Here is a 21,734-nt window from a genome sequence, read left to right as displayed (position 1 = left end):
TGCATGAGCAGGGGAGGGGGCAGAGAAAGGGAGACAGGATCCCAAGCAGGCTCTGCACTGGCAGCAGAGAGCCCAATGTGGGGCTCAAACCCATGAAGTGCAAGACAAATCGGATGCTTAACAAACAGCCACCAAGGTGCCCCATGGAATATGGAGCATTCTAGTCTCTCACTCTTGAAAAGTCCCCTACAGAATCTTAGGCCCTGCCTTAGAATCTGAATCTGTATTTTCATAAGATGCCCAAATGTTTTGTATGCACATTATTATTTGAAAACCACTGTGCTAGTCCACCCTCTGGTTTTATTTAATAGGCAGGAAAAGTGGTCAGCCATATGTTCAAATATTTTAATCCCTCCTCCTGTGTTCAGAAGACTCAGAATTAAGACAAAAACCTGTGTTTGTGACATTTAAAAATTAGGGGGGCAATGATTTGTCAAAATGAATCCTCCAGTAAAGATAGGCACAGGGGACTTTGGGGTACAAAGGATTAGGTTAAGGAGGACTTTCCGAAGGAGTTGACTCTTGTGGTTTGCCAGGTTGTCAAAAAGGAATAAATAGCATTAAGGGGAGACTGTGAAGATAGCATATTTGGCATTTCGAAGTATACATCTGAGCATGAGGTTTTAATGAGGGAAAGGAGAGGAGATTGTGAATTTTGCTTTTGTCCCAAAGGCGATGATAATGACAGTCCATATTTACTAAATGTATTATGCTAGGCATGGTTCCACACATTTCACTCAGATTAGTCTCTACAACAACCTGGTGTGGGTAGGTACCATTTTATTAATCAACTTTATAAACAATAAATCACAGCAGATGCAGTGAGTGGTCAAATCCTGATAGTCCAGGCAGGAGAGGGATTCAAGAATGAGGTAGTGGAGTAATCAATACAGCAATGACAAGTGAAGGTCAAGTTTGATAGTTGAAAAATCCCCATTGGATTTGGTAATCGGGTCACTGACTAGCAAGTCCAGTTTTAATAGAAAGATGTGTACACATGCCAGATTAAGATAGTTTTAGGAAAGTGTAGGAGGCAAAAGTCTATTGAAATTTGTGAAAGGAAGGAGAAACTTTCTGGTACAGTGGACAGTGGGGTGCTGGACCAAGTCCCGGATTTGAACTCGGCCTCTGCCCCTCTAAGCGATGCCCAGTGAACTATATATATGCTAACCTGTCCAAAGAGAAGCCTGTTTCCTCACCCATAAAATGAGGTTAGTATTTATTTCACAGGGTTGTTGCGAAGACTGAATTAGATTAATGTGTGTGAAGTGCTGACAACACCACAGGTTCTCCATAAAATGAAATTATTAAGGTTGAGGGGAGAGTGTAAAGATGCGGATGTTTATCAGCAGGGTGGTTCTTGGTTTCACAGCTAGGGAAGCCCATCGTCTCTAGTGCTTACTCCTCAAATTAAGAGGCAGTAGAAGAGACACCCCCAGAATTTCAATCCGGAGGAGTTTAGAAACAACCTTAACCAATGGGTGCTAAGGCTGATTTTCGCTCTAAAGCTAGGTATGCCTACCAAGCACACCGTCTCCCTGCCTTGAGGTGTGGGGTGGGGGTAATCTGGGAAAAGGCCGGTGGGGATTATGGTACACTCAAGCTCCCACAAACCATCTTTTATTACAAGCCTTCCTTGGCTCAGGGCTCCGTGGCGCCTCCAGAGCCCTCTAGACTTTAACTGCACAGGTGCGTGACAGCCTGGGGCAATTCCGCGGGCGCCAGGCTCGGGGCGGGACCTCAGTGTGCCCGCCTCCCTTCTCCCCAGCGCGCGACGCGAAGGGGGCGGTTTGCTCGCGGGTCCCCTGCGCAGGCTCGGCAGCTCGCGGACCCCGGGCGCCTCCTGGTAAGCGGACGCCAGCCGTGGCCCAGGGAGCAAGGAGGTTGCCATGGACCAGCAAGTCACCGCCGTCACCTCTAACTCCCTAAGGGAAGACCTGGGACCTGGCAGTTTGGTGGTCACCTCGGTACAGAAGTCCTCCCCGGGGCTCCCAGTACCCACTCCCATCTGCTGAACTCCTCTGCACGACTCCCATGTCTCTCTAATGCTGGGCCCTTGCGCCCCTCTGTACTCTGTTCCTGCATTTCCCTGCCCTCATACCTGCCCTGTAGACCTGTCTTCCTGATCTTTATCTGAGGTTCTGCCTCGCTTTATTTCATCTTCCCTTGCTCTCTCTCATCCTTCCATTCGCCCTTTGTTTTCTGTATTTTCTTTCCTTCTTCCCTCCTACTAACTGCACTGGACAGCCGCTTTAATTTCCTTGATATCCCCCTTTGCCTAGAGGATGGGTTTTTTCCTTACTTAGTCTGACGCGTACGTTTTTGCCTCTGCCTCCTACTTTAGTATTTATAAAATATTTGAAACTACCTGCGTTTAGTGTTTAAGCATATTTGGGTGAGGGATGTTTAGCCTACCTTTTGTAAAAGCGATTCACCCCCAAATTGAATTTGAAGTGATAGATGAGGGGCGCATGGGTAGCTCAGTCGCTTAAGCGGCTGACTTCAGCTCAGGTCATGATCCCACAGTTCGTGGGTTCGAGCCCCGCATCGGGCTCTGTGCTGACAACTAGCTCGGAGCCTGGAGCCCGTTTCAGATTCTGTGGCTCTCTCTCTCTCTCTCTCTCTCTCTGTCCCTCCCCTGCTCACACTGTCTCTCTTTCTCAGGAATTAAAAACAACAACAACAACAAAAACATTGAAGTGATAGATGAGTGGAGTTTAGATCACCTGCCTGGGGCCAAACAAAACAGTGTCTGCCAAATACCTTCCTTTAGAAGTACCACGTTTGCTTCTGCCTTCTTACCGCTTCATTTTCCTGGTCCTAGGTAGAGGTGGGAGACCTGTCTTGACCTGCCGGAGCAAGTTTAATTTCTGTGACTTTAAATGTACAACAGAGAAGACTCAACAGAAATCTTATAAAGGGAACATATAGGAAGAAATTCAGACAGCAGTGTGTTGAAACTGTGTTTTTAGAGAAATGCACATATTTCATAGTAAAACTAAAGCTCAGGAGTACTCATAAGTAGAGTGAATATAAATTGCTAAATAGGAAGAAAGTATTATATCAGTTTACTGATTAGAGTATTATTTCTAATGCATTGTTGCTTGAAATAACCTATATTTTGTCGTACTAACCAAAGCATTATAAATGAAAGTACAGTTCAATATTTTAATGACTACACCTTGTGGAAATAGCACAGAAGGAAAAAATAAATAACTGTGTTCTGTTGATGGTGAGGCAGAAACAAATATGGAATAATAATAAATGGGTATAGAATACTTACTATGGAAGATAAGAGCATCCTAGGAAACTAAGGAATACCAAAAATAATTTCCTTTTTAGCATAGCAGGTGAGATGTTAAAAATAAAAGCTATTTATTGAGCACTGTTTGTGGGTCCAAGTCTTTAAAAAATTTTTTTTTCTTTTATAGTTTATTGTCAGCTTGGTCTCCATATAACACCCAGTGCTCATCCCAACAAGTGTGTGGGTCCAACTCTTTAAATGTATAATGCCTTATTCTTGTGCCAACCTTGGTATGCCTTATTAATATACTCCTAAGAGGGAGTTGAAGTTCAGAAGGGTTAAGTAACTTGCCCAGACCTCCTAGCTAGTGAGTGGCAGAACTGGAGTTCAAGCCCAAGTCTGTCTAGGCTCCTCTAACTCTTTAGTGTCCCAGCTAGCTGGACAAGCTGAGGGAACTGACTGTATCATATTTATATGCTATATGTTTGATAATGTATGTAAATCCAGGAAACAGCAGTTTTCAGCATTTGCCACATCATGAGGAATTTGTATCCCAATATCACATTAATTTCATGGCTATACCCTTCTACCTTGAACTCCCAGCACAATCACCTGAACCGTAAACATATAATAATCCAGGCTTAGATCTACACAACTCCTTCCTTCCTAAGAATGCCACGTTTTGGAACATCTAATTTTCCTTATGACATCTCTGGAAAATAAGATTATTTATTACTCTCATTATTCCCAAGGGAATTTAGATGATTAAAAAGCGCTTCAAATCATAAAATAGCAATTTAAGGAAATATTATGGGCAAAATTTATCATTATGTAGTTTCATTTTAATTCACTCTGACCAATTTGGTACAGGTGTTGATTTCTTCAAGCAAATGTTTTATAAGATATATTTAACTTCCAGGGGTCATCTCTCAAATGATTAAGCACATTTTATGTTTGTTAATAGAAACCAACCCGGAAGACATCATCTTTTGAAAGAGAAGGATGGTGGAGAATAGCATTAAGAGTATGTATATTTTCATTCTTTCCATTCACATGATTCTTATTCCCATTGATATTTTCATCAGTCCTTACCCTTTAAGTTGCTAACAATTGTAAAAAGACAGTGGACCTCATCCCATATTTATAATTTTGGTATCAGCATATGACTGAGAAACTAAATTTTGGATGTAGTAAAAAGTAAACGGGGAGTAGGTGCATTACAAGATATTTAGATAAGGTCAATGTAGCTTATGATGGTGGTGAGATTACACAAGAAAAAGCCTCCATTGTAAAAAAGGGTTTGGGTTTCAGTTTGTTGTTTTTTGTTGTTTTGTGGTTTTTGGTTTCAGGTTTTATCTTGGCAAAGAGCCTGTGAGAACTTAGCATGGTCAATGTAGGAAAGCAAGGTGGTAATATATTAGCAAAGAAAAATAACCAGGAGATTCCCCCTTTCAAGAGCTAATCATTTCTATATTGTAGAAATATTTTCTATCCATACCCCCCAATAACAGAGGGACCCATAGGTCAAAGCCTTCTTGAAATTGAACTAATTTTAAGGGTGGAACCAAGTGCAAAGTTGGTCACAAAACAAAAGTGGCTAAACTTTCAGGTCCGGCCATTCAACCACATTGTGGTTGTGATTTGAAAGTACCAAACCTCTTATGGCACCGATTGGATCACATGATCTGCCCGTTCATCCTCAGCCTCATGTTCTTATTTTTTAGCTTCTCACTTGAGAGCTAGAAAGGAACCTGTTGTTAACTACCAAACAGAAATAGGCTAACTTTTTTTTGTCAAACTGTCTGTCCTGAGTGGTCTCACAGGAGACCTGACTCTTAACAGTCCAAATGCATCTCAAGTTTTAGTATCTCTGGGGTTACTTTTTAAAAGTTAAAACGCCCACTATGGCCATGACCCATTTGCTATATAATTCAGCAATTGTCTCAGAAAAGAAGCAGTCATGATTCTCTGGAAATATTGTTCTGTTGAGAGTGTTTATTATATTTGATAAAATTTTATTAAACTTTAAACCAGAGAGAAATGCTCCTTAAGAGTAACCCTTCTGGGGCCTGGGTGGCTCAGTTGGCTGAGCATCCGACTTCAGCTAAGGTCATGATCTCGAGGTTTGTGAGTTTGAGCCTGGAGGCTATTTCGGAATCTATCTCCCTCACTCTCTGCCCCTCCCCCACTCATGCTCTGTCTGTTTCTCTCTCTCTCTCTCTCTCTTTCTTAGTCTCTCTCTCTCTCAAAAATGAATAAAAGTTAAAAAAAAATTTTAAAGTAATGAGTGACCCTTCTAAGAATGATGTTTTAGGGGAGGTTACCCATTCACACGCTGATCTAAAAAATGATGTCAATTTTCCACAGAATACGCCTATCCCTGGCACTTACCACTTGAAGACTTTTATTGAAGAATCGCTATTAAATCCAGTGATAGCAACCTATAATTTTAAAAATGAAGGAAGAAAAAAACCACCTCTTGTGCAAAGAAATGATCCAGTACTAAATGACCTTCCCCTGTACGCACCTCCTGACTTCTTGGACTTGTTAAAGAAGCAAGGGGCCACTTACTCATTTAAAGACAAACCACGGCCAAGCCCCAGCACACTGGTTTACAAAGATCAGGTAAAGTGCTACTTTTTTTTTGTGGAAAAGCTACCCAGAACCCCTGAGGAAAATATTCTATGTACTTAGAGTGCATCTTCCCCAGGAGAAATTGCAAACCTTTATGATGCCTTATTTTCTACAGAAATCAAATGAGGGCTGCCTAATTTGCAAGTGTGTCCAGCAAGATTTTTCCCTCTGAAGTCTCCTTCACCTAAGGAGAGTACATGGGGACAAATTATTCCCTCTCCGGGCATTGTTGGCAGGATTCCCCGACTTGGGGAGCTTCTGAGATCTTATCTATGATCGGGTTATAGTTCTGTTCTCAAGCAGTTCATGCAGGGTGCCCTCTTCTTTAAACGAGAAAAGTTTTCCAGTGAGTGGTACCCTTTAACTAGAATGTGAATAGAACTGGATCCCATAGGGAACGTTTTTCAAAACTTTCTTGTGGAAATGAGCACTGTGGTGTCAGAAAGGTCAGATTCTATTCTCTGCTCCACCAGTTCATTCATAACATGGGTAGTAGACAGAGTACTCCTATGCTTACAACCCTGTGCTAGGTTCTGTGCAGGAAAGATGTTCCTGACTGGGGAGTATTTGAGTAACAGTATAAGAGCCAATATACCAAGTGCTAAAATAAATAGCATGGGAGGAAATGCCAAAGGGAGTTCATTGTAGGTTGGGTTGAAAAGCTGGAAGACTCCCTGGATTAAGTAGGACCCAAGCCGGACCTTGAATAATACATGACATTTATGTGGCTCTTTATAGTTTACTGTGAGTTTCCACATGTAATCTCTCAGTTGTTCTCCCCCAGCATTCTGAAATAGGTGGAACAGTTGTTATCCCCATTTTGTATGTGAAAACCGAGGTAGATAGAGATTAAGTCACTTATTCAGAGGCATGTAGCTGATAAGTAGATGAGGCAGTAATTTTAACTGAGGGTTTCTGAGCCCAAATTTGGTGGTTTTTCCAGTGTGCCTCCAGCCATGAATGAGGGGCAGCATTTGGATGGTGGATCCAGAAAAGGTGTTTCAACGGAGGGGCATAGCATTCTTTTTTTTTTTTTTAATATTTTTATTTATTTCTAGGAGAGAGAGAGACAGCGTGAACAGGGGAGGGTCAGAGAGAGAGGGAGTCACAGACTGAAACAGGCTCCAGGCTCTGAGCTAGCTGTCAGCACAGAGCCTGATGCGGGGCCCGAACCCACGAACTGCGAGATCATGACCTAAGTGAAAGTCGGACGCTCAACCGACTAAGCCACCCAGGCGCCCCAGGGGCATAGCATTCTTGAAAGCCTGTTCCAGACTGGCAAATGCAGAGTTGTGACTTGGCCTTTGGGACTCGGGCCTTTGGGCCTCCCATTTATAAAGAAGCCAGTAATATGGGGCGCCTGGGTGGCTCAGTCGGTTAAGCATCTGACTCTTGATTTCGGCTCAGGTCATGATCTCATGGTTTGTGAGATTGAGCCCCATGTCGGGCTCTGTGCGGGCAGTTCAGAGCCTGCTTGGGATTCTCTCAAAATAAATAAAATTTTTAAAAAATTAAAAAAAAAAAAAAAGAAGCCAGTAATAATAACAGTCTCTATAGCTTTTTGGGAACATTGCTGTGATAACCTGAGAAGAGATACATTATAAGTGGAGGTTGAATTAAATACAAATGCTGTGGTTCTGAAGATGGACAAGCAATTTTCAGCAGGATGAGCACATGTCATAGCCAATATGTAAACCCTTCCTGTTGCTTTGCAAATTATAGCTTTGAGACAGGACAGAATGATAAGTGTTCATTGGGTAAATCTTATCCTGTTTGCTTCAGTGGATGAATACAAACACTAAATTATGCTTAGATTTTTATCGCTTGGTATCAGGTAACTGTGCTACATATGAAATCATTCTGGCCACCTCCAATACAAAATCATTCTTCTTCATTTTCCATCACCATTTACTTCCCTTCTACTTCCTCTCTTCTTGCTTTTAAGAGTTCTTGAGGGTAGAACAAGGCCTACTACTGAAAGGAGAAAACATAGAAGGTTGATATTAAGTAAAATTTAAAGCTTTAAAACTAAAAGAATTTGGCTTACCCAGAGGGAGGGATAAAACCTGAAAACATACTCTTCCTGTTTTTCTTTCTCCTCTCTCCCTTTCGACCTCTCCCAAAAGGTTGTGCTCTAGAAACTGGAAGAATTCAATGTTTTCCTAATTTTCTGTCTCAAAGGTATATGATAACGTTCTCAAGAGGAGAGATACTCAGATGTGATATTGTTTACTCACCAACAAAATCTATAATTCTGTTTTTTTTAAAGCAGAACTCAGTCAAATAATAATTTGAATTTGAGGTAGATAGGATATACATTGTTGTTATTTATTAAGGCAGAGCAACATTCTCCAGCTTCACAATTTTTAATAGAATATTCACTTGATACCCCATTAGTGCTGCTTTATATTTGCAAGAAAGTTTTTACTATTTTCAGCACCTTTATTCTGAAGCATGTAACTCACTGGAGAGTCTATATCAAAGACTTGTCATACATATGTGTGTGTGTCATATGTGTCTTACATATGCTTGTCATATATGTGTGTGTGTGTGTGTGTGTGTGTGTGTGTATACTCATCTATGTCTGGCTCTTTCCAAAGAGTATTTGAGACGGCCCTCCAATTTTTACAATAATTCTTTTTGTGTTTATTTTGGAGAAAGAATAGGTTTTTATTGTAGAACATGTGTACAGAAGTGGGGCGATGTGTCTTTTCGTTTATAGTGTGGCGACCTGCCCGTTGCCCGGTCACTGCTCATCCTCCGCTAGCCCCTGGGTTCTTCCCCCTCGTTTCTGAATGATTTTAGCTCCTTCATGCCACCGCTGTCTCCACCACCACTCCTGTCATGATTTCAGGGCACCTGTACATGATCTTCCAGCAATCTGGCTTTTCAGTTTCTTGAATTCTCCTCTGCCTCAGCTCCTCACTCCTTAGAGTTTTTCAAGACCGATCATTTCAACCCTCCCCAAGCTCAACTGCGTGCAATCCACTCTTATCATCCCCTCCTAATCTTCTGTCTCACTCACCCTAGCACCCCAACCTCAGCAAGTTTTCCATCTTCCCAATCTGTAATCCATGGATCCTCCTTTTCACTGCCTCTGATGTTCTGATGTTTTCCTTCCTTGCAAAGCTGCAGTTTGGAGTTTATCGTTAGAGTTTCTCCCTGTGTACGCCCTTGGTTCCCTAGCCCCAGTGGCTCATCTTACTTGCCTGGCAAGGCCAGGGGATTTAACACTGGTTAAATCCAAGTCTCTGGGAATTTTGTATTTGCATCCTTGTAGCCGAACGACTGGTCTCATTTTAAGTTCATCAGGGGCACTCCACCTCTTCCTCATCTCTGCTCACTCCCTTGGTGATCTCATTCAGTCCCTGGGCTCTAGACACCATCTATCTCTTTGAGATTTCCAAATTTATGTCATCTTCCTAGACTTCTCTCTTAAACTCCAGACTTGTATATCCAACTGCCGTTTTGATTTCTGCACTTGTATGTCTAATTCAGGGTTTCTCAACCTTGGCAGTATTGACACTTTGGACAGGAAAATTTTTTGTTGTGGGGGCTCTTCTGAGCTTTGTAGGATGTTCAGCAACATTCCTGGATAATTAAATGCCTTTAGCTAATTAGATGCCNCCCCCCACACCATTATAACAACCAAAACTGTCTCTAGACATTGCCAAGTATTCCCCAGGGTGAGGAGGGCAGTGATAAAACCAACCGACCAACAACCAACCAACTAGCAAACAAACCCACCTCCTTCCTGATTGAGAACCTGTGTGATAGTGGGCATGATCTCTAAATGGTTGTCTTCAGGGTCAACAGCTTTATTGTGAACTGACTTTATCTTACTATTCCCTCTGACTCTCTTCCTGCCCCACTGGCCTCCTGGCTGCTTCTTGAGCTTGCCATTCCACCCCGGTATCTTTGCACTGAATCTTCTTTCTTTTGGAATTCTCTTATTCCAGATATCTGCATGGCTCGCTCCATCTCCTTCTTCAGGCCCCATTTAAATTGGCCACCTGACACTCCTGACCTTCCCTATCCTGCCCTTATTATTTCTTTCTTTAGCCATCAATATACTATATTTGTATTTGTTATTTTATTATTTATTATTTTTATTATTATTATTTTGTTGTCTGTTTTCTCCCACGAGAGTGAAGCTTCATGAGGACATGAATGTTTATCTGTTTTGTTCACTGTTACATCTTTGCCTCTAGAACAGTGTCTGATGGTTAATATCTGTTGAATGTGGAATGAATGAATGATTATCCAAATATCTGAAATCTGACTGGGCCTTACTCTGTTTCCTTTGATGTGTGATTTTCTTTGTATGTGTATTGCTCATTGCTCCTCAGACTTAGTTTCATGAATCCTAAGATCCAAGAGGAAAGTGTTTTCCTTCAGAAAAGATTTACTTTTGGTTCTGCTGATACTTGGGGGAGCTACCAGTCTGGTGCTACTTGAAATACACTGCTTATGTGTTCTCGAATCATTCCAATGATGGGAATTTGGACTGGACTCTGTGAGAAGGACCAGCCCATGGTTACACTCTCTCAGTGGTGGATTGCTTTCCCCTCTTCCAATTCTGCTTAGCACCAAGGCAACTCTTTCTACAGACCCTTAGCATTGGGTGATGTAGGAGAGTTTACTTTCACGAAGTGCTCTTTTCGGGTCTCCGGTTCCTGTGGGTAGGACTCCCATTAGATCACCATCATTGATGGGCCCAGGCTTTGACCTCTGGATCCTTGTAGTATTCTGAAGTTCCCTCAGACACAGCTCTGTTCTTCTGCTAAGTTTGGTCTGGACCAGCAAAAGCTAGGCCACAGTTCCTCTCTGGCTTTTCGCTATGTCTTGGTTTGTGGTTCTTATGATTCCTTATTATCTTGTTAGCAATTTCATATTGTTTTAAAATCTCTTATTTGCTCTTAATAATTTATTCCTCATTTCTAGTAGTCATCTACAGTGGAAACTTTATCATCCAAATAACTTAGCTTGCTATATATAGAAACCAGATCTGTTTTTTTTTCCCTTAGAAATATACTGTGAATCTTTTCCATACCATTATGTATTCTCTACATCATTTTATTTTATTTCTTAAATGTTTATTTTGAGAGAGAGAGACAGAGAGACAGAGAGGGCGCATGTGAGAATCCACAAGCAGGGGAGGGGCAGAGAAAGGGAGAGAGAATCCCAAGCAAGCTCCATCTCATGAACTGAGATCATGACCTGAGGCAATATCAAGAGTCAGATGGTTAACTGGCTGAGCCACCCAAGTGCCCCTCTCTACAACATTTTAAATAGCTACATAGTATTCTACTATATGGATATATCCTAATGTATTCAACCAATTTCTGTTGTTAGTCATTAGAGTGGAATTTTGGGGGAAAGGGTATATAGGTATCTAAGTCTTTAGAGATGCATTGCCAAAATGCTCGTACAGAAAAATTGTGCTTGGGGCACCTGGGTGGCTCAGTTGGTGGAGCAGCTGACTCTTGATATCGGCTCAGGTCATGATCTCAGGGTTGTGAGATTGAGCCCTGCATTGGCTTGGAGTTCGATGTGGAGCCTGCTTAAGATTCCCTCTCTCTTTCTCTCTCCCTCTCTCCCTCTCTCTCTTTCTTTCTCTCCTCCTTTGCCCCTCCTCCAGTCATGTGTACTCTCTCTCAAAAGAATGAGAAAAAAAGAGAAAAATTGTGCTATTCTGCAGCTCCATCTTACAGAGTATTATAAGTCCAGTGGCATTTTACATCTGTTGTTTATGTTTTCAACTAGAAACATGGATCAAATGACTCAAATGGGAAATTTTTAAGTATAAGCTTGAAATCGGTATGCTAAGGGAACTTCCAAACAACCTGAAGTCAGCAAAGTCTATGCCAGAATTTCCCTACAATGAGCAGGACAGAGAGAAGATGGTAACTCTGGCCCAGTCTGTAGCCCATGAGTCAGTAACTGTGTGGCTTCAACACTCTTGCATCAAAGGGTAAAAATGAGTCATGTTCTCTTATAATACAATTGAAATAGATAGTCTGGTTTAAAAATGAACAAAGGCTGTGAACTAGCAATTCACAAAGAGACATACCAGTTACTAAAAACACATATACACACACAAAACCAAAAAATGATGCTTGGCTTCAACTAATAATTAAGTAATTACAAAGGAACAAAGCAGCTAGACACAATTCTTTGCCTATCAGATGATCAACAATTTGAGTTTGATGATACCCATTATTGGCAAAGGGGGTACAGAAACATATTCTCGTACACTGTATAAAACAAATTATCGCAAGTAATTTGTCAATTTCTAGTAATGTTTTAAATGCACATAGTGAGGGATTCCACTGTCAGGAATTTGCAAATGGTCTTACAAAAGTACAATGAGATATTTATATACAGCACTGTAGCATTGTTTATGATTTTACTAACCAGAGGACTAAGGACTAATTATATAATGGTACATCCATACAGTGGTATACCTTGGAAGGTGAAGCTCATGTAAAAGGAAACAAACTTGGTAATTCTGCCTCTCCCCACCCCCATATCAAAAGGAGGGGCCAGGCTGGAAAGGCACCCCTGTTAACTTAGAAAATTAGCCAAAGGACCCATTCTAATGTGTTCAAAAGACATCCTTGAACAGCTGATTGGGAGACTGAGGTTGAGCAAATCTGGTCAATTCATTGATCCTTCTTAGCTGTGTTTATAGCTGTGATAATGCTATCTCGGAAGACATGTTAATTTGAAAAGTGTTCCATGGTAAAAATAATGGCTGATGGGAAATTTCAACAGAATGGTTTTGCATCGAGCAAAATATCAACGGACAGAAACCTTGCACCCAAAGAAAGGCCGGCAAGTAATACTGTAGGGAACTCAAGTGGTAAATGTTGGGATAATGAAGAGCAAAATGTAGATGGGACAGTTCATTGTTTTTAAACTTAAATTTAAAAAGTGACCCTCAGAGTTGGCTTATTTAGCAAGTATTTTTTGAGGTTGAGCTCTCAGAGAGCACCTGCAAGGCAAGGCAGTAATTGTCACATGCAAATATGTCAAGAAAGCCGCTAGTGAAAATGAATTTTGAAAAATGGATACAGAGAATCCCTCTCGGACTGGGACCCACTTGTACTTCTTAACGTTCATTTGGAGCTGATGAAAACTACAAGATACTGGCAAAATTAAGAACAATATCATTGCTATCATGAGGCAGGCTTCTTTCTGAGAAAGTCCCATGTCCCATCTATTTCTCAGTCCCAAGTCTGAACAGTGAATCAGTGATACTTTCATAAGACATAAGAGACTTGACTTCTCAGAGAAAGGATACATTTGGTGAAATTTCTACCCCTAGTGCCTAAAAATATGGTACCTACTAGCCCATTCACTTCACTCACATTATGATTATTCTGATAGGGATGCTAAAGGGGTGAAAAATCTGTTTCCTTCTAACCACCTATTTATGGATCTGGATTTTCAAAATACTGTCACACCAAGGACCTGATAAGTAGGGTTGGATTTTTTCACTTATTCCAGGTTTTTGACATTAATGGTGCTGGTACCACCTGACTGAAATAAGTATCCACAATGATATCGTGCCGTGTTTTATGATCCCAAGATTGTAAGATTTCTGAGTGCCTAATCAATGTGAATTGAAACAGTTAGCTAGAGTCCGGTCCTTCTGTGGGCACATCGTCTAGATTCTCTGAGCTGTATCTTACAAATGAAGAACTCAGAAGCGTAGATTGGAATTAGGAAAGTGTGTGTGTGTGTGTGTGTGTGTGTGTGCGCGCGCGCGCGCACGCGCGCATGTGCACATATGCGCACATCCACATATGCATACACATACATACACACATCTATTCTTTTGGAGTTATATATACTTATATATTCCATTAGACCCAAGGATAATGGGACTACCCAGATAGTTTGCAACAAGTTAAGCAATGCACAGAGAAACAGTCTCTTATGTCAGGCAGCTGACTATTTAAGACTTTATAGGAAAAAAATCAGCCCCCTCAACTATATCAAATAGCAAAGAATGGCCAATGCCAAATAAAGTAGGATAAATATAGAAGCTATGGGTAACCAATATTCCTTTCTAGATTAATGCTGTCTAGAGTTTTTCCATGAGTACTTTATTACGTAAATCTTTTGTGATTGCTAAATATAGAAGAATAAACAGCTGCGTAAAGTTTTTTGTGTGTGTTTGTTTCTTGGTCTTTGGTTTTGTTTTTTTACTTTTCAGTTCTCTTTCCTATTTCTCCTCTTCTGTATGTGTATATATGTGTATGAAGGAGAGAGCACAAGAACAATGAGCATAAAGTATATATGCACAATTGAAAGTAAATAGAAAGCAAATATACATGCAACCATCATCAAAACCAAGAAATAAGATGCTGTGGCCCCCAAGAAAGCTGCCTGCTTAAAATATATTCCTGTGCTTCTATGGTGTGATAAGCAAACAAACACATGTTTCCTTGGTGTTTATTATGTTGAGTGAGCAATTAAGAAGGCACAGGTGCACCAGGGCAATGTATATATTTCATCATAAAATCTGTATTTACTGTTATTATCACTGTATCCACAAAAAGCTGCCTCTGCAATCAAAATTGTATTAGGACCTCACAGCTGGGGGGTGAGATAGGATAGCTGAACTTCCACGTGGCGGATAGTGCCAGGATACGGGTGCCTCATTTTCAGCAAAGGCAGTATTATACTTCTAAATCTGATTTTTAAATAATAGGGGGTGGAGAAGGTTGTTCTTCAAGGAAGGATTCTTCCCAGGATTTCGTAATACACCTCCTCCCTGCCCGCTCCTTCGACACAGCCAGTTCTGGAGGTCTGGTCGGTCCTCCCCTGGCTTCTCATTCTCTATCCCGCTCTGTGTGCGTACCAGCCCCTGACACTCCCATATGTCACACACTTCTGGGCTGTTGTCTGTAGATTCAGGGACAAGAGTCACCCAGGTAGTTTGCAATAAGTTTGGCAGTAGGTAGAGAGACCATCTTTTCTGCAACATTCCTCCTTCAAATGCCCTTCTTTGGCCCCCTGGAGGAAGTCTTGCCTTCCCTAAAATCCCAATCAAGTCTTACTGTCTTCGCCATCTTTGGATCACCCTGGTGGATTTATTTATTTAATTATTTTCTCCTGGCTTTACTGAGGTATAGCTGACAAATAAAACTGTGTATATGTGTATGCCTCGTGAAATGATTACCACATCAAGTTAATTAACATCCATCACTGCACATAGTTAGTATTTGTGAGTGTGTGGTGAGAACCCATAAGATCTAGTCTCTTAACAGTTGTCAAGGATACAATACATTATTAACTATAGTCACTGTGCTGTACATTATATCCCCAGAACTCATTCATCTAGTAACTGAAAGTCTGTACGCTTTGACATTCATTTCCCCATTTCCTCACGCCCCCCCCACCNACAGTGGTTTTTTAAATTTTTTTTTTAATTTTTTAAATTTATTTCTGAGAGAGAGAGAGACAGCGTGAGCAGGGGAGGGTCAGAGACAGAAGGAGATACAGAATCTGAAGCAGGCTCCAGGCTCTGAGCTAGCTGTCAGCACACAGACCGGCATGGGGATCAAACCCACACACCGTGAGATCATGGCCTGAGCTGAAGTTGGATGCTTAACCAACTGAGCCACCCTGGCATCCCCAAAGATTTTATTTCTTAAGCAATCTTTACACCTAATATGGGACTTAAACTCAAAACCCAGAGATCGAGTAGCACGCTCCAACAACTGAGCCAGCTAGGCACCCCATGAGTACCCTTTTAGATCCCACATATAAGTGATACAAAACAGTATTTGTTTCTCTCTGGCTAATTTCACTCGGCATAATGTGCTCTAGGTTCATCCATGTTGTTGCAAATGGCAGGGTTTCCTATATACATATATATATCATTTATGTCACATATGTATTCATTATCCATTCAACCATCAGTGGACATTTGGGTTGTTTCCATAGCGTGGCTCTTTGTGAATAATGCTGCAGTGAACATGGGAGTCAGGTAGCTCTATTTTTTAATTAAAAAAAATTTTTTTAATGTTTTTTATTTATTTCTGAGAGAGAGAGAGAGACAGTGTGAGCAGGGGAGGGTCTGAGAGAGAGGGAGGCACAAAATCTGAAACAGGCTTTAGGCTCTGAGCTGTCAGCACAGAGCCCGACGCGGGGCTCAAACCCACGAACCATGAGATCATGACCTGAGCCGAAGTCGGATGCTTAACCGACTGAGCCACCCAGGCGCCCCTCTATTTTTTAATTTTTGAGGAATCTCCATACTATTTCCCATAAAGGCTGTATAATTTTACATTCCTACCAATAGTGCACAGGGAGTTTCTTTTCTCCACATCCTGATCCACACTTGTCATCTCTTATCTTTTTGATAATAGCCTTCCTAATAGGTGTGAGGTGATAGCTCATTGTAGTTTTCATTTGCATTTCCCTGACAATTAGTGACAACGAGCACCTTTTCATGCACATGTTGGCCACTTGTATGTCTTCTTTAGACATAGAAAAATGTCTGTTTAGGTCTTTTACTAATTTTTAATCAGATTGTTTTTTGTTTTTCTACAAAAACTCATGAGTTGTATTTTGGATATTAACAATTTATTAAAAAAAATTAAAAAAAAAAACCATTGCCAAAACCACCATCAAAGAGTTTTCCCCTATGTTTTCATCTAGGGGTCTATGGTTTCAGGTCTTACATTTAAGTATTTGGTCCATTTTGAATTAATTTTTGTGAGTGGTATAAGATAGGGGTCTAGTGTCATTCTTCCCATGTGGATATCCAGTTTCCCCATTACCACTTATTGAAGAGACTGTCCCCTACCCACTGTGTATTCTTGGTGCTCTTGTTCGATATTAGTGGGTTTATTTCTGGGCTCTCTATTCTGTTCTATTGGTCTGTAAGTCTGTTTTTATTCTAGCACCACACTGTTTTGATTGCTATAGCTTTGTAATATGGTTTGAAATCAGGACGTGTGATGCCTCCAGCTTTGTTATTTATCAAGATTGCTTTGCCTATTGGCAGTCTTAGGGGATTACATATCAATATTAGTGTTTTTTCTATATGTAGGAAATATGCAGTTGGAATTTTGATAGGGATTGCATTAGATCTGTAGATTGGTTTGGGTAGTATGGATATTTTAACAGTATTAATTCTTCCAATCCATGAACACAAATATCTTTGCTTTTATTTGTGCCTTCTTTAATTTCTTTTATCAGTGTCTTACAGTTTTCGGTTTATAGATCTTTTACCTCTCTAGTTAATTCCTAAGTGTTTATTGTTTCTGATGCTATTTTAAATAAGATTATTTTCCTAATTTCTTTTTCCGATACTTCATCGTTAGGGGTGCCTGGGTGGCTCAATCTATTAAGCGTCTGACTCTTGGTTTTGGCTCGGGTCATGATCTTGCAGTTTGTGAGTTTGAGCCCTGTGTCAGGCTCTGAGTTGATAGCATGGAGCCTGCTTGGAAATTTCTCTCTCCTCTCTCTCTCTCTCTCTCTCTCTGCATCTCCCTGGCTTGCTCTCTCTCAAAAAAATAAATAAATAAACATTAAAAATTTTTAGAAAAAAGTTCATTGTTAGTACATGAAACCTCAGCTCTGAGTTTTCTAATTTGTTTTGGTATCCTGTAAATTTACTGATTTTATTTATTCTGACAGTTTTTTGGTGGAGTCTTTAGGATTTTTTATGTATAAGATCATGTCATCTGTGAACAAGAACAGTTTTGCTTCTTTCTTTCCAATTTGGATGCTTTTTAATTTTTTTTTCTTGCCTAATTACTCTGGCTGGGGCTTCCAATGCTATGTTGAATAGGGATGGAGAGAGAGGGCACCCTTTCCCTATTTGTGATCTTAGAGGAAAAGCTTTTAGCTTTTCACCATTGAGTATGTGATATTAGCTGCGGGTCACTCAGTTGGATTTAATCTCTACCTACCCTCAGTCTGTCTTTTATAATTTTATTTATACTATTTTATATTAGAATTGTGTAGGTATGTGCCGGCTCACTCCTGCTGGTCAGGGACTGTTGTATTCCCCATTACACCTAGCACAGTTCTTTACCTACAGAGCAGGCTCACTAAATAGTAGTTGAATTGATTTGTTGAATCTAGTACATTTAAAATATGATCAATTTTATAGCATTTTTTTCTATGCATCATCTCAGGCATACTGTCATATAAAATTTATCAAGAAGGGGCCCTAGGTGGTTCAGTTGGTTAAATGTCTGACTTCAGCTCAGGTCATGATCTCACAGTTCATGGGTTAGAGCCCCACGCTGGGCTCTCTGCTGTCATTGCGGAGCCTGCTTTGGATCCTCTGTCTCCCCCCTCTCTCTGCCCCTCCCTTGCACTGCTTGCTCAGAATCTCTCTCTCAAAAATAAACATTAAAAATAAATGTACCATGAAAAGTGAGCATTGGTTGAATGTTTTGAAGCTCCATCTTTGAAAATGTTTTTTCCCCATTATTAAGATGGAGAATAAATTATGTAATGTTGTATAATCGTAAAATAAAGGATAATGAATGACGGGTAATAAAATAAAGTGAGCTTGAGACCTGTATTAATCTATTTTTGGTGTCCTTGTCCATTCTGTGTAGTCGGTTAAGCTTTCACCAGGGCAATACGATCTACTTCCTGCACCAGTTCCCAAGCACGCCTCCAGGTAATTATATACTTACTAAGTTGCTTTTAATAATTTCACCTTTGCCTTTTTATTTACATACTTAACCAATACTAATGGCTTTTAAACCTCATTTAAGCCCATCATATCCAGATTGTTTTTAAATATTTAGTGAGAGATAGGGACTAAGTTAATGAAGTTCTCACATTAAAAAAAAGGTTTAGAATATTGTCTTTTCTCTTTTAATATAGGAGCTTCGTATTTCGTTCTGTAGTTCAAAGATTTCCAACAAGCTGCTTCACTCCTGTAAGTATATTGTAGACAATTAACTCCTGATGAATTTGATGTTTAAAACATTCAATGGTTCATTTTGAGATATCAAGATTAACATTTTGTTCACTGTAGTAGATAAGCAATGGATAATTAATGTAATTTATTTAATATGTACTTAAAGTATATGTGAAGATATACTAGGGATTTCAATGTAAGTAACCCATTTGTGTCAAGTTATAGAAGAAAAGTAAAGGCTCCTTTACTTTCTGTAGGTCTTGACTCCTATCATCTTCTCAGTGAAGTGATCCTGTTCAACTGTTCAGAATTTCCAATGCCCCTTCCTTGTTGTTTTTTCTTCTCTGTATTGCTAATCACTGATACACTACACTTAAACATTAATCTGTCCTGTTTTATCTGTCTCTCTCACTAGAATATAAGCTTCAGGAAGGTGAGGAGTTTTGTCTGTTTTGTCCTGTATATGTAGACAAAAGGCTGACACATGGTATTTTTTGATTTAATTAATTGATAAAGTCAGAGATATTTGATAGATCATTATATTAACAACAAAAAGGAAAAGTATCTCTCTCTAGTTTCTTTCCAAAGTATGAAACGCCTACCTGTTTCTACAAGTTTCCAAATATATGTACATGTGTTATGATAAAAATGAACTCCTTTAGATAACTAACTAGTAGGATGCCAAAAAATAAATAATTATATAAACATTTTGCAGAATTAAGGAAATATGAAATTATTTGGGGATGGTTTGATGGATTCGAGTTACCTATTTGTAACTAGAAACTCAGAGGGAGAAAAACATACAATGAACATCCGAAGTAGGAATTTAGATAACTGAGTTCAGAAACAGACCATAGACTCTGTAAGATTTTATATTTGATAAAGATGGTATGTCAAATCAGTAGGGAAAGGAAGAGCTATTTTATGCTAGACAATTGATTAAATAACTTAGAAAATTAAGTTAGATTCTTCATACCATATATTAAAATGAATTCATATTGATTAAGGAATTAAATACTTTTGAAACCATAAAACCAGAAGAAAACATATTAGCATATATCTAATTTTAGGATAGGGCAGATTTTCTGAGATAATAGCAATGGATGAACTGCAAAGGAAAAGAAGTATTTGATTTGATTCCACCACATTTACATTTTTTTGTATATCAGAAAACAAACTGTAAATAAGTAAACAGGCAGATGCAAATTAGGAAAAATATTTGCAACATACATGGCAGATAAAAGCCTGATGGCCTTATCTGTACTTTTCTTAACAATCTATAGGAGGGATGCCTGGATGGCTCTATCTGTTAAGCATCCAACTTTGGCTCATGTCATGATTTCATGGTTCATGAGTTTGAGCCCCGCACTGGGCTCCGCACTGATGCTGTTAGTATGGAGGCTGCCTAGGACTCTCTCTCTCTCTTTCTCTGCCCCTTCCCCCCTCTTTCTCTCTCCAAATCAATACACTTAATAATAATAAAAAAAAAACAATCTGTAGGAGAAACATCAATAGAAAAGTAAAACAGATGAAGGAAATGTGAGAAGCTAAATTGATTGAAAACTGGCTGTATGTGGGTGGTGTGCTGGGATGAATAATGGCCCCCAAAATGTGTCTGTGTCCTAATTCCTAGAACCTGTGAGTGTTACCTTGTGTGGCAGAAACTCTGTGTGATTATGTGAAGGATCTTGAGATGGGGAGATTATCCTGGGTTTCCAGTGGGCCCTATATGCAATCACAGGTGTCCTTATAAGAAAGGCAAGGGGAGATTTGAGAAGGGGAGAAGGCAATGTGGCTGCAGAGGCAGAGGTTAGAGTGACGCGGCCACAAGCCAAAGAAGGTGGCTGTCACCAGGAGCTGGAAGAGGCAAGGACAGACCCTTCCCTAGACCTTCCAGAGGTATCTCTACTAACACCTTGATTTTAGTCCAGTGACCCTGATTTCAGACTTCTGGACTCTTGAACTATGAGAGAATAGAATTCTGTTGTTTTAAGCCACCAAATACAATTTGTCACAGCAGGCAAAGGACATGAATACAGGTAGGGATTATGTCCAGTGGATTTCACAGTGGATTGATGGGAGGAAGGAGGGCATGGTTTTTCCTTTGGGTGTCCCTAGGCCTTTTCTTTCTGACATATTAGTAGCTTCAAAATGACTCCTCAGCCTCTGGCTTGGGGTATAGGCCAGTTGTTGGTGTTCTGGGAGCGGAGTCGGGGAGGGGCTGGGGGTCTCACTGTTTGGGGTGTAGAGAAGTTTACTCAATTCCTTCTTTCAGTAAAGGCTTCTGTCCTCACAGTGTCTGAGGCTCCTGAGTCCAGTTCTCTGGTGCAGTCTCCCCAGAAATGAATCCCCCAACACCCCAGGATACAGGAACGGGGTGAGGTGGACGGACCTGGAGAGAAGGGGTACACCAGTTCTCCTGCGTTCAGCCCCCACCCCCCAGGTGCTCCTGCTTTCAGCTTCCACCCTCCATTCCCACCTCACAGGGGCCTGTCAGGGCTGAAATTCCTGACCTTCTTTTGGGTTCTATGGAGCAAATCAGCCTTCTTCTCTGGCAGGCCCTCTCCAGGCTCATGGGCTTCAGCTCTCCCCACTGAGCCACATCAGGTACCATTCCTCCAGGCTGCTTCATGTCTACCCCAGATATCTTATCTCTGTTGGCTGGTGTCTCTTCTCTTGGGGGTGTGTGTGGAATGGGGGTGGTGGTAGATATGCTTTTTTTATTTGATAGGAGGAACAGAGACAGATGCATATGTCTGATTGGCTTCGGCAGCAACCAGTCAAGATATCTGGGGGTTTTTTGTTTGTTTGTTTGTTTGTTTGTTTTTTGCTAGGTAATACTCTATTTCTCTTGAAATATATTCTTAAAAAATTTTTTTTAATGTTTATTTACTTCTGAGAGAGAGAGAGACAGACAGACAGACAGAGTGCAAGCAGAGAAGGGGCAGA

The 21,734-nt window shown here is 40.5% G+C and overlaps 1 protein-coding gene across 1 annotated transcript in view; it reads left to right on the top strand.

The window, feature by feature from the left end:
• The first annotated feature begins 1,804 nt into the window (after positions 1–1,804).
• The window catches only part of STPG4 (sperm-tail PG-rich repeat containing 4), a 43,062-nt gene continuing 23,132 nt past the window's right edge, over positions 1,805–21,734 (top strand). Inside the window, 5 exon segments of the mRNA XM_077749261.1 lie at positions 1,805–1,967; positions 4,209–4,268; positions 5,612–5,869; positions 18,475–18,539; positions 18,749–18,803. Of these exon segments, the coding sequence (XP_077605387.1) occupies positions 1,890–1,967; positions 4,209–4,268; positions 5,612–5,869; positions 18,475–18,539; positions 18,749–18,803 (516 nt within the window). The 5' untranslated portion in view covers positions 1,805–1,889.

The sequence above is a fragment of the Crocuta crocuta genome, unplaced genomic scaffold (genome assembly GCF_008692635.1).
Source record: "Crocuta crocuta isolate KB4526 unplaced genomic scaffold, BGI_CrCroc_1.0 scaffold118, whole genome shotgun sequence".
NCBI classification, from domain to species: domain Eukaryota; kingdom Metazoa; phylum Chordata; class Mammalia; order Carnivora; family Hyaenidae; genus Crocuta; species Crocuta crocuta.
Note: the sequence above shows the minus strand (reverse complement) of the source record. Positions and strands in the feature narration are given on the sequence as shown.